At 49.1% G+C, this 12,014-nt stretch overlaps 1 protein-coding gene across 1 annotated transcript; it reads left to right on the top strand.

Annotated features, from left to right (window-relative positions):
* Positions 1–2,927: 2,927 nt before the first annotated feature.
* Positions 2,928–6,359, top strand: LOC113986205 (elongation of very long chain fatty acids protein 6-like). Its single transcript, XM_027717747.2, has 4 exons — positions 2,928–3,040; positions 3,780–3,911; positions 5,259–5,410; positions 5,938–6,359. Exons 1-4 carry the CDS (start codon positions 2,928–2,930, stop codon positions 6,357–6,359), a joined length of 819 nt encoding a protein of 272 aa, XP_027573548.2.
* The last annotated feature ends 5,655 nt before the right edge of the window (positions 6,360–12,014 follow it).

Genomic DNA, 12,014 nt, shown 5'->3' with positions numbered 1-12,014 from the left:
AGATGATTACCTATTCTATAGAAACCACTTCCTGAATTTTGGATCCTACCAGGATTTGGCATTCTGTTACTCATCCTGAACGGTACCTGGAGTCTTTCACAAACAGCGACATGCTCTTCAGTCTTGTCGAAAGGCGAACATGCTGTCTACCACTAAGTCAGTTAGTTGTTTAATCTCCTGTTATAGGAAATTTATTTTAACACTTGGAGTCTGAAATGTGACATTTGTGCAAAAATCAATTATCTTGTAATCTCAACCCCAGGGCAAATCAGACTGTAGGTGATGCATATCAGAAACTAGTCCTCCCTCTGTATATACTGGTGAAAAAATGAGTCTCTACCAGAAAACTGAAACTCTTGTTGCAAATAGCAATTTGAGCTTTAATTGAGCATTAAATTTATTTAGGGCTACCTCAAAGAAGAACTATTTCTGGAATGCTGTAGAAGCAGTCTAGTGGGAAACGCGCTCTCCAGAAGCATCCACAACCTTATTTCATGGTCCTCAGAAAATTCTCCTTTCTCTCTGAGGTCCTACCTAGCCACTGTGGCCTCTGAATAAAGGCATGGAGGCTTCTGCTCCATAGTCTCTGTCTCCTCCCCACTCATGTGGAGGACAGAAGAACGTAGTGCTCCTCTCCCACTAATTCGGGATTGCAGCCCCGATGTGCCAACGGTCTGTGAAGTGTTGCTGGGGCTCTGCTTCCTCACCTGCAGGATCTGAGCTCTGTACAACTTGTTGTGATGTGTTTATTTAAAAGTCACTATGATGTCCACGTTGCATATCAGCTTGTAAAGCATCCTGAGTCCAACAGTGATTCTGAGCACAGTGCCAGTGTCTGGGCACTGGACCTGGCAGCTCTCTGTGTGCTAGCCCACCCAGATCTGGGAGTGCAGACAGGTGTATTTGACACTGTGGAGGCAAGAGGATAATTAGAATGTCACAACTCTATCTGGATTGCTCAGGTAAGCTTTCAGTCTGTGAGAAAGCCCTGCCTTACTAAGCAAGACAGGGATCTTGGAGGATGCCAAGAGCCTCATCTTTTCTGTCTACCTCTATTCTTTACATGTGTTGTTCTTGTTCCCTTCTGCCAAAGACACACTTGGGGAGGGCTCTCCACCAGCTGTCTGCTCAGGTGGCACCAAACAGCTGAAGTCAGGAGCTCTTCCTGTAACTGAACATGCCACCACCTCAGAGATGGATGGACAGACCTGCTCTAGGAGAGGCAATGTTCTTGTTCATGTGGCATGAAGCGGTTTCAAAATGAAAACTTTAACTACTGAACAAAGGATTAGGTTAGGAATAAAAAATTATCTCAGTATCAGCACCTTTTCTACTCAACTAATCCAATTTACCCTTGCATGTCCCAAGAGCGTTCTCTCTTGTGATATGGTGTCTTACATAAAGGAGACCTTGTTTAACAATTGCTAAAGCGTAGGTCAAACAAGCAGGTATTTTGTACTTGTGCCTCAAGCACTGTACTCCATCTGAGAACAGCAAATCCACAGACAATATGCAGCCAAAGGAGTCAGCAACAGTGAAACCGTTGTCCAGAGCATGGAGAGGGTCCCCAACATGGCTTTGCTGCTGAATAATGAGACTGAATGTCAACTTGTATGCACTAGAAGCTAGTGCAAAAAGTACCCTGCTTGTGTGGTTGCACCTAGTCTTTTGGTGTGTAGAAGCCCTTGCAGCAGATGAAAGTTGTCTTCAGCATGTACCTGAGTATTCTGCTTAGTGAGGCTACTGCCCAAAGCAGGTGATGAAAGATGAAAGTCAAGTGACCTGGGATGGAGACTGTACAGTCCTTGAGCTGCAGTCCTCTGGAAGGGGCAGGACCTCCTGGGAGCTGGAAACACTAATGTGAGAGCTGTGCAAGGCACAGTGGGAGCTCATGCTACATGCAGGATGTTCTCCCCGTGCATGATATGGGGAAAATACTGCTGCTGACATGTATAGGCTGACCTTAAACTTGCAAGTCCTCTACAAAACAGAGAGTGTAAGTCAGGATGGTGCAAAAATCACCAATGGATTTTAATTCCTAGATGTCAAATTCTTCCTCATTTTCTCACACTAGTGCACTGTCAAAAGCAGAGCAAATTGTAGATGCCCCATTCCTGGAAACTTTCGAGGCCAGGCTGGATGGGGCTTTGAGCAACCTGGTTTAGTGGAATATGTCCCTACTCACAATGGAGGGGTTGGAACTAAACGATCTTTGAGGTCCCTTCCAACCCAAATCATTCTATGATTCTATGAAATGTCTCATTGAGGGAAACATTCACCTCCTGTTTGAAGAGTCAGCAGTTAAGCAGACGACTTGTGTACAAAGTGCATTGATGCCTGCATGAGGCAAAAGTATCCCCAAGCCTGTGAGCTTTGTAGGGTGCTGCTGTTGAACATGTAAACACATGATACTCGGGTGAAATACCAAACTGAGTGAAGTGACCAGAGGGTGCAATGAGATATGCTGTGTTCAGGGGATTTTGACTATATTGGAACCATTTTCAGCTGCAGGAAGCTAAGTAGGAGATTACCTAGAGCCCATTTCATCTGCAGCAGCAGTGACCAGATGCTGCAGTCTATGGCGAAGCAGGCACAACAGCTAACCGCAGTCAGGGTAAGGGTGTTTCTGCCTGTTGTTGGTGACAATGTTGTTATTACCCTGCCCATCTGCTGAGGGGTGAGCTGGGATGGGTGGGCCAGGTACCTAGTGAGCGGGAGGGCCCCCCAGAGCCCGACGGGGAGACCGGAGCCTCCCACTCCCTGTGCTGGGCAAGGAGCTGGAGGCTGCGGTCTCCCCGTCGGCCCGGGAGGTCCCCAGTCCCTCCCCCGCCCCCGCCCCCGGTGTGATGTTGGGGCGGAGCGCAGTCCCGGGATTATATCCGCCGGTGCGAGGTCGGGGAGCGGCTGATTTTGGGTTGCGCCCAGGGATGCTGGATATGGAACTGACCGTCGACTCGTCGGAGGTGCAGCCGCTGGGAGAGTATGACTTCGAGAAGAACTTCAGTTTGACGGCAGCCAGGAACTGGATGATAGAAAATCGGTGAGAGGAGAGGAGGTTGCAGCTCCGATGCACCCTGGACCCCGGGTAGCTCCGTCGGGTCCTGCTGTTTCTAGCAGAACAGGTGTGGGAGTCCTCAGTTCCGAGGAGGAGGAGGTTGGAGGGCTCTGGTTCCACACCTCAGGCTGTTGAGGAAGGGCTGCAGCAGTGCATGGGGCAGAGCAAACAGTGGTCCAGGTGGTGCTGCAGCCTGTTGGGAGGTGGTGATGTGTCAAGAGGGCAAAGAGCAGCCACGGATGGCCACTGCAGCCCTTGCACCGGCAAAAAGGGTACTCAGCCCTGACATGCTGCTGTAAAGTCTTGGAAAGGAGTGGGACACAACACAAGGCGCTTGAGGCTCTAGCTTACTGGTGCAACTGGCCTTTTTAGACATCCTGCATAGGCATCCTCTGCCTATACAGTCTCATGTGTAAATGGATAAAATGCATTGGTGTGTTTGCTTGGGATCCTGCTCATAGGCTACCAGAACCTGTCTCATCTCATCAAGGTTTTGTGGAAATCTCCATGATGTAGCAGTTCACTTTCTTTTCTGCAGTCCCCATAGTTTTTCCTTGCTAGCTCTACTCACTGTCAGGGCAGACTTTCTTCCAAGCCCAACCTTAACATAAGAATGGGAGATGTTTTTTTCTTGGTGAGAGCACTTCACTGGGGCTACAGAAGTCTGGCTGAAAATAGGTCAGCTTGGGTCTTTTCCTGATGGCTCCCTCTCCTCTACTTGCAGGCACAAGTCTTTAGTTTTTGGTGCTATTTATTTGATCCTGGTCTTTGGAATCCAGCATTTCATGAAGGAACGGAGAGCCTTCCACCTGCGGACACCACTGACCCTGTGGTCCTTCAGTCTGACCTTGTTCAGGTAAGAGCCTTTACTAAAACTGGAGATAGCTGTAGATCTTCCCTAAGGACTGGACTGATGGAAAGTTCTGGATATCCATGATGTCTCTAAGGAAATAAACTATTTTTTTTCCCCATGAAGGCCCTTTCCAACTAGGGGAAGTGACCTGCTCGTACAAGTAATTTGTTTCTCACCAGAAATATTCCAGCAAGTGGAATGAGCTGCAGAAGGACTGCTGGGGACTGTGCTTGAAAATCATTAGTGGGTAGATATGAATGTGAAGCCTGCAAAAACAGAGATCCTCCCTTATTCAAAGGATTCCTACTTACTACAAGTTTGATTTGAGGTTTATTACTCTTTAAAATTGTTTTTCCCACCACCACCTCTCTCTAATCCTGTTGTGTAGGAGGTGGGGAAAATTCTGCTAAGCTCACAGAAGCATAGAAAATGAATATAAAATGTATGTTTTCAAACTGTCCAGTCTTACAGTACTGGTTTCCTGCAGTGGCCGTGAGACTGTTTCAGACCATGCTCTGTAACTATAAACAAGCAGATGTCAATTTTCAAAAATTCCCCTTATCTCCACACCTCCTTCTGTCTGTTTCGTGAGACAGAGAGAAATTAGACTGCTGCCTCTAACTCCAGTTGGCTTTGATCAACTCAAAGGGACACCGGTTATCCTCTGTTAGGGCTGGGCATGGCAGTGGTCTGTAAAATCACAAGTTGTGTGAAAGGGGAGGTCAGGGGATGACAGTTCATGGTCTGTTCAGAGACAAGCTCATGCAGATGAAACAGGTTGATAACAAAGAAGAAGTGGTATTTCTCATAAGCTGTAGGAACTGCCTGCCACAGGAGATTGTAAATGTTCCCTGGGCTGTCCTGTGGGCCCATGTCAAGAGGTGGGACATCAGGACAATTGTTCCCCTTTTCTGATCAGCATGGCAGCTTTTGCTCAAGTGCCTCTTCAAGCAGTGGAAGCAGAGAGTGTAACGAGGGAGCACTCTTTGATGCTCAGACCTTGGCTGCTGCCACCCTCCAGGAGCTGCATAGTGGCACCAGGCAAGCTGAAGGGCTGTGTTGGTGTCTCACAACCTACTTACTCCTTGTGTCTTGCTGCTGTTCTGGTGGGACCAGCAGCCTTTGTCTTGCAGGAATATCCTGGCTAAAAGGTGTTGGGCAAGCCTGTGCCCAGCAAACAGAGAGCTAAAACCTTCTGGGAAGTAAAAGAAGACAACAGTTTGTTTAGATGTCCATGAGACTACCCCGGGCATTGAGATGGAGTTAGCTGAATATCCTTGGGTGCAGAGGTGTCAGAGGCTCTGGTGGGCCCTGGGAACAGTGTTCAGCTCTTCTCTGATTCTCTTGCAGTGTCATTGCAGCCTCACGGGTCTGGAAGCAAATGATCTTCCTCCTTCTTAACAAGGGATTTAAGCAATCAGTGTGTAGTCAATCTGTCTACGTTCACCCTGTCTCCAGGCTTTGGATACATTTATTTGCAGTGAGCAAACTTGTGGAACTGGGTGAGTCTGAAACTTCTTATCCTGTGTGTTTGTTACTGTTACTTGGTTGTTTAGCTTTGCACGTGTCACTCGTTTTCTTGCTTCCTCAGATGATATGCTTGCTCTCCAAGGGGTTGCAGCCTGATGTTGTTACTCTAATTTGATCCCCAGGCCAGTGCCTGGACTAGACAATTCTGCCCTGGAATGACTGCAGTGAGGGGGCAGCAGACAAGTAGGCAGGGAAGGGTTGGGCTTTCCGCCCAGTTTCAATCCAAAGAAGTAAAGAAGAGCTGGTCTGAAGTGCTGTGTAGGTAAAGCTAGGTAAGCAAGCCTGGGGCAAGGGACTCTTGTACTACAAACATGCCAGCAGGTAGGGTGCCCGAATGATCTTTTTCAATACAGACTATTTCAATGTGAACTTAGGTTTTGGTGGGATCAAGCCATATAATGGCTTCAGTATTGAAGCTTGCTTGTTCTGCCTCTTGTGAAAACTTGTGCAACTGCTGTGCTTTCACGAAACTAACAATGCATCTCTCTCCCAACTCAAGGTGACACTGTGTTCATTGTTCTCCGGAAAAAGAAGCTCATCTTTCTCCACTGGTATCACCATTTAATCACAGCAGTTGTAGCCTGGTATAGCTATAATGATCTGGTGGCTGGTGTTGGATGGGTTGCAACCTTGAACTTCAGTGTCCATGGTCTCACATATGCCTACTACACTGTGACAGCCATGGGCATCCGGGTACCCAAGCCCATCGCCATAACAATCACCACTTCACAAATGGTGCAGATGATGGGATTTGTAATAATGAACATCTTTATCTTCTTCTGGAAGGATGATAAGGAGTGCCACACCACCTGGCCACTGCTTCTCGCTACATCTTGGGTTTATATCACATTTTTGGTACTCTTTGTCAACTACTTCTCCAAAACTTATCTGAGTGGCACCTGGAAATCAAAGGGGGAGTAAAACCAGGGACAGAAGAAGAGACTGGGGTGGAGGTGGGGAGAGAGAGAAAGGGGAAACTTTTCACTTCTGCCTGGATCTCAGGTGCCTAATGGGATGGGTGTGATGAGGGTTAGGAAGAGATCACTGTGGATAACAGCCTTCAGATTAACTTGTGCATTGACCTTTGGTGTGTCTGCCTTGCATTGGGGGGCATGCCAGAGCGAGGTGCGAGTCATTCCAGTCTGGTAACAGGAGAAGGGGGAAGTACCTGGGGGCTGGAGACCTTGGAGCTGTGGTTCTGCTTTTTCCTCTTTGTGTCACTTGGGTTTACCTTGTGCCTCGCCTCCTTCCCAGGGACTGATAGGATCTTGCATGCCCCAAGACTCTCCTTGGAAAAAAGGTAGGGAAAGTCCTCTCAAAACAGCACTACCCTCTCCATGGTCCCTGGTTCTGGGGGAGAGCAGGAGAACAGAGCCCAAACCTACGGCTACTTTGCATGTGGGGCAGCCACCATAGGTTACTGGTGGGAACAGCACTGAAATGGAAAATCCCTGCTGTGTTGTAAGGTTGCATTGGGAGGGGCTCTTCCCAGGCTCTCCCGTCTTCTCTGTGGTGTGAGGAACTGCATCCCATGAACTTTAATGGCTGTTATCTGTGGTGTGCCTTTTGTACAATATTAAACAATCTATTTAACTTGACTAGCTGCTGTCTCAGACTCTAGGAGCTGAGAAGGGTCCAGCTCTGCCCTGCAGATTGTGCCAGGCATTGCTAATGGTCCCAGCCCAGGGCCAGCCCTGTGGGCTAGAGGCGGAAGGGTCCCAGGATCAACTCCTCTCAGAGGACTTCTGCCACTGTGTGATGTGTTAAAATGACTAATAAATGCTGTCATATGGATTGATTGATTGATTTTTTTTTTTTTTATGTCTTTTTCGTACTTGACCTTTGTACAGAACTGTGAGAGAAGCGTTGCTTTCTCTGTTTCAATACTTTGTCTTTCTGAGGGTTAGCAAGGTATCTGGCAGATTCAGTCCCTCTATGCTTACCCTTTCTGCAGTCATCAAGAGCTGGTCTTACTTCTCGAGCCCCTTTGCTCACCATGAGGGAACTAGAAATGAGAGAGAGAGATGATAAAATTCAGGCTGTTGTTTTGCCATCTGAACTGAGCATGTGGCTTTTCAAAGTCACTGTGCTTCATGAAGTCAAGATGAGCCTCAGAGCCTGAGTCTGGCCAGGAGCACCCCAGTGTCCAAGCCTCTGTTTGTGTGCTGGCTCCTACCTGGTGAATGGGATTTGGCTGTTTGAGGCAGTGGGCTAGAAACCTACCACAGGGCTGTGGGTTGCACTTTTATCCCAGGAGATGGCATCAGTTTGTGTCCTGCCCAGCCTTCCCTGACAAGGGCTCCCACTCTGGACTTCCCAGCGTGGTGGGTAGTAGTGTAACAGCACCTTCCACAGCTTTTGGAAATGCAGAAGCAGTCAGCTGAGGTGTTTGGAGAATAGGAATAAACTGCCTTCCACATTTGGAAGCTCTCTTTAGGGAGGGGATGGTGAACATATGGGAGTAATGGGGTGATCTCTCTCCTGCATGGTGCTATTTGGGGCACTTTCTATGACAAGCATGGTGCTGGTGAGGCAACTGCCAGCTCTCTCCTTACATGTGCCCACAGCTGCCCCAGCAATGCTCCCTCAGCTGTCTCAGGCATCTGCACAAACACCGGATCATAGAGTCATCAAGACTGGAAGAGACTTTTAGGATCATCAAGTCCAGCCTTCAATGCAGCGCTTCCACTGTAACCTCTAAAACACTAAACCACATCATTCAGTGCCAGATCCAGAAGTCTCTTAAACACCTCCAGGGATGGTGACTCCACCACCTACCTGGGCAATCTATTCCAATGCCTGACCACCCTAACAGTGAAACAAAATTTTCTAATATCTAATCTGAATTTCCCCTGTCTCAGCTTTAGGCCCTTTCCTCTAATCCTTTCACTGCAGGCACAGTAGAAGAAACCAGTCACAGCATCACTACAGCTTCCTTTCCAATAGTTGTAGAGAGTGATAAGGTCTCCCCTGATCTTCCTCTTCTCAAGACTAAACAAACCCAGCTCCCTCAGCCATTCATCACAAGACATGTTTTCTAGTCCTTTCAGGAACCTTGTTGCTCTTTGCTGGACATGCTCCAGCAGCTCAATGTCCTTTTCAAAGTGAGGGCCCAGAACTGAATGCAACACTCGAGGTGCGGCCTCCCCAGGGCTGAGTACAGGGGGATGATCACTTCCCTAGTCCTGCTGGCCACACTATTCTTGATACAGGCCAAGAAGTCACTGGCCTTCTTGGCCACATGGGCCCACTGCTGGCTCGAATTGAGCCAGCTGTCAAACAGCACCCCCAAGTCCCTTTCTGCCAAACAGCTCTCAAGCTGCTCACCCCCCAGCCTGTAGTGCTGCAAGGGGTTGCTGCGACCCTAGTGCAGGACCCGGCACTTTGCCCTATGGAACTTGATGCAGTTGTTCTTAGCCCATTGGTCAAATCTGACTGGGTCTCTCTGCAGAGCCTTCCTACCTTCTAGCAGGTCATCCAACTTAATGTCTTCTGCAGGTTTACTGAGGGTGCACTCCATCCCTGTGTCCAGATTATCAATAAAGATGTTAAACAGGACCAGCCCTGAAACTGAGCCCTGAGGATCACCACTAGCAACTGTCCACCAACTGGATTTAGCTCCATTCCCCACAACTCTCTGGGCTTAGCCAGACAAAAACACTGAAAAGTGGTGTTACTGTTTTTCTGCCTAAAATGCCTGACATGTTTTTGATGCTTCAGAGGTGATGCTCTGTGGGATAAGTGAGCTATCTGACTACCCTTGCTCTGCTGGTGCCGCCCCACTCCGCAGTGCAGACCAGGGCACTGGAGGCAGGGCTCTGCATCTCCAGAAGACTTCACCTCTGGAAGAGCTCTTTGTAGGCCCATCCGTGCATGCTGTTTGGGTAGGAAGTATCTTTCATGGGGCAGGAATCAACCCAGCAGAAGGAGGGTTTGCTGAGGGTGTGTTGCAGAGACTCTCTCTCCCCCTTCAAGAGGCACCGCAGCTCTTCAGATGGCCACATCCATCCACTCAGAATGTGAGGGTACCCCCTTTCCAGTGCTGCCTTGCCCCACCTGCCCTACACGCTCCCCAGGGAATGCACACCATCGGCAAGCCCAGCATTAGCCCCTTTGCTCTGCTGTTCTCTCTGGCTAAACAAGAGATAGCAATAAATTTACCAGACCTAGGAAGGGGAAGACTTCTATTTCTCATGTGTTTTATATTATTGCTACTGTTTGGCAAGTTTTCTGGAGTGCTGAGCTGTGGGTGAGAGTAAAGTGGTGGTGCTTGCTGGGGCTTAGGGAGCTAATAACAGCACTCTCCCAGGTCAGTGCTATTTCCCTGAAGCTCTCTGGAAATGACTCCTCCTGGTACTCTGTGAAGAAAAGTCCTTCTTACGTGTGCTGGTGAGCTGAAGCAGACAGTGGGCATGATTTGGAGGGGATGTATCTTGAGGATTTGTCTATTTTTGTTGGGTTGGTGGGGGGGGGTGTTTGTTTTACTTCGAGGGAATGAAGAGCAATCGGTTGCCTCTCATGCAGGAGTCACTGCTCAGGGGGAGCCATGGTCCCCACTGAAGGCGTCTTTGAGGACCCTTGCACAGCTGGAGCAGCTTGGCTTAGGGGCAGCCGAAGGGATGTACGGAGGCTGCGGGATGCGGGGGAGCAGCCCTGCAGCTCTGGCAAGGGCCGGGCAGAGGACGTGCTGCGAAGAGGAAGGTTTCCTGGGGGCGGGAGTAGACGGGGCCCCAGGTTGCTAGAACCGATGAAGCAAGGCTAGGGAGCCGGCGGGGAGCAAGAGGGGCTTTTTTTTCCGGAGGCTTTATCCATCCTCCGGCGCGGGGCAGGAGCGCGATGCCCACCGGCATCCGCTGCCCGCCGGTAGGTGACACCCGCCGCCCGCGCTGCCCGGCGGCAACGGGGTCCGAAACGGCGATTAAGACAGAAATTAGAGCCACCTCTCACAGCCGTGGGTCTACCTGAACCCAGTTGTTAACACGCGCAGCAGGGGCTCGGAGGTTCGCATCCACCCCGCCGTTCGGGGCTATACTGACAGCACGCACCAAGCAAGGGGAGTCAGAAAACATCCCCCGTTGTATGAACAAGAGGATACTGAACAGGGTCTGTGCTACGCTGCTTTTCGGTGGAGGGGAAGCACTGACGGCAGCCACTGAGGACACCCAACTGTTCGGTGCACTTTGCCTTAGTCTTCAGACTCGGACAGCTACGGAGAAACGGAGAGCACAAGCCATGCCGGTGATGGGGGCTGAAGGCTGTCCTTGAATAAGAAAAGTGCAAGAGAGTATTTAGATAAACAGGAGTTTTTCAGACTATCTGGGTGTGGTGAACTTCACACAAAACAATCCCAGAATTAGTTATTGTTATCTATGAGAACTCCTGAGAGACACTGAAGCTTGGAAAGACAGTAAAATGCAAGCTTTGTACCCCCTCTTCAAAACAGGGACTGAGACCAAAATCCAGGGACTGCTGATAGTTAAATCCCAGCCCCATCACCACCCAAAAATGCTAGAACAAACAATCTCACTGTTTGTAAGCAGTGGAGATGAATGGGAGGTATATGGACCCATCAAGAATGGAATCTGGTCAAAATAATCCAAATTTCCTTTATGACAGAGCAATGGCATGGTGAAGAAGAGCTCTTGCTGCCATCTAGATGAGATATTGGGTAGGTACAAAACCTATTGAATAATTATAACCAGAAGTATCCACAGGTCACTGTTGAAAAGGAAGGGGTCTGTTGAGTGAGGTTCAGGGACATCTGTTCCAGGACTGGTTTTGCTCAGCATTTCCACTAATGACCTGGATGATGGAGGAGAATGCGCACTTGCTAAATCTGCAGATTGGGAAGTATCCAGTGACAAAGTTATCTGCCTAACAGGTCTTCAGAATAAGCAGGACCCTGCTAAAAATGGCCTGCTTTCTTTGCAGTACTAAGAAGACATAGCTGTGAAGGTACTGGGGACTTGTGTGGGAGAGAGAGGTCTTGGAGGAGGTTTGGAGTACACATGTAGTAAACCTGCTGTGTTTGTGCTGGACCAGAGAGCATGATGTCCATGTCCTGGCCCCATGGGGAGGGAGCCGAATGTGGAAGGCTGTACTGGCCCAGCTGCATCAGGAAGGCAGCTGGAATTTGAAAAACAAGGGACCTCTCCCAGAGCTCTCTGCTGCCAACTTGCTTACTTCGTTATTTGCTTTCTCTGTTTTCTGCAGATTTTAAGGTTTTCATGTGGTTGTATCAGTCATTAGGTCACTGTACAAAGTGCTCTCAGCCCAGAGCTGGCGTGTGGTTTGTCACCTGGCCTGGATCCTACATGGTGCAATACCTTTGACTGCAGAGACAGACCACAACATCATCTCCGTGCAGCACTGGGAAGGAGAAACTTGAGACAACTAGGCCAGCCTGCAGAGACACTGGCCACACACGCTGGCATGTACTAGTTACCTTGTGTGGGTACTGACTGAGTTTGTCCTGTTTAGAAATCAGAGTGATCTGGAGTAATGTTAATTCCATAGAAAACCTCAGGCTGAAAAATCAGTACCTAAACTAAGTCTTGACTTTTCCCCACTGGCTCC

The sequence above is a fragment of the Pipra filicauda genome, unplaced genomic scaffold (assembly GCF_003945595.2).
Source record: "Pipra filicauda isolate LSUMZ 115617 unplaced genomic scaffold, ASM394559v2 scaffold96_size2947999_pilon, whole genome shotgun sequence".
NCBI lineage: Eukaryota > Metazoa > Chordata > Aves > Passeriformes > Pipridae > Pipra > Pipra filicauda.
The sequence above is the reverse complement of the archived record's forward strand: the minus strand, read 5'-3'. Positions and strand labels throughout refer to the sequence as shown.

Bases quoted from the DNA above. Each gene is read 5' to 3' on its own strand.
- LOC113986205 (XM_027717747.2), top strand. From the start codon at position 2,928: ATGCTGGATATGGAACTGACCGTCGACTCGTCGGAGGTGCAGCCGCTG. The intron at 3,041-3,779 runs GTGAGAGGAGAG...CTCTACTTGCAG, and splicing joins AACTGGATGATAGAAAATCG to GCACAAGTCTTTAGTTTTTG. The intron at 3,912-5,258 runs GTAAGAGCCTTT...ATTCTCTTGCAG, and splicing joins TTCAGTCTGACCTTGTTCAG to TGTCATTGCAGCCTCACGGG.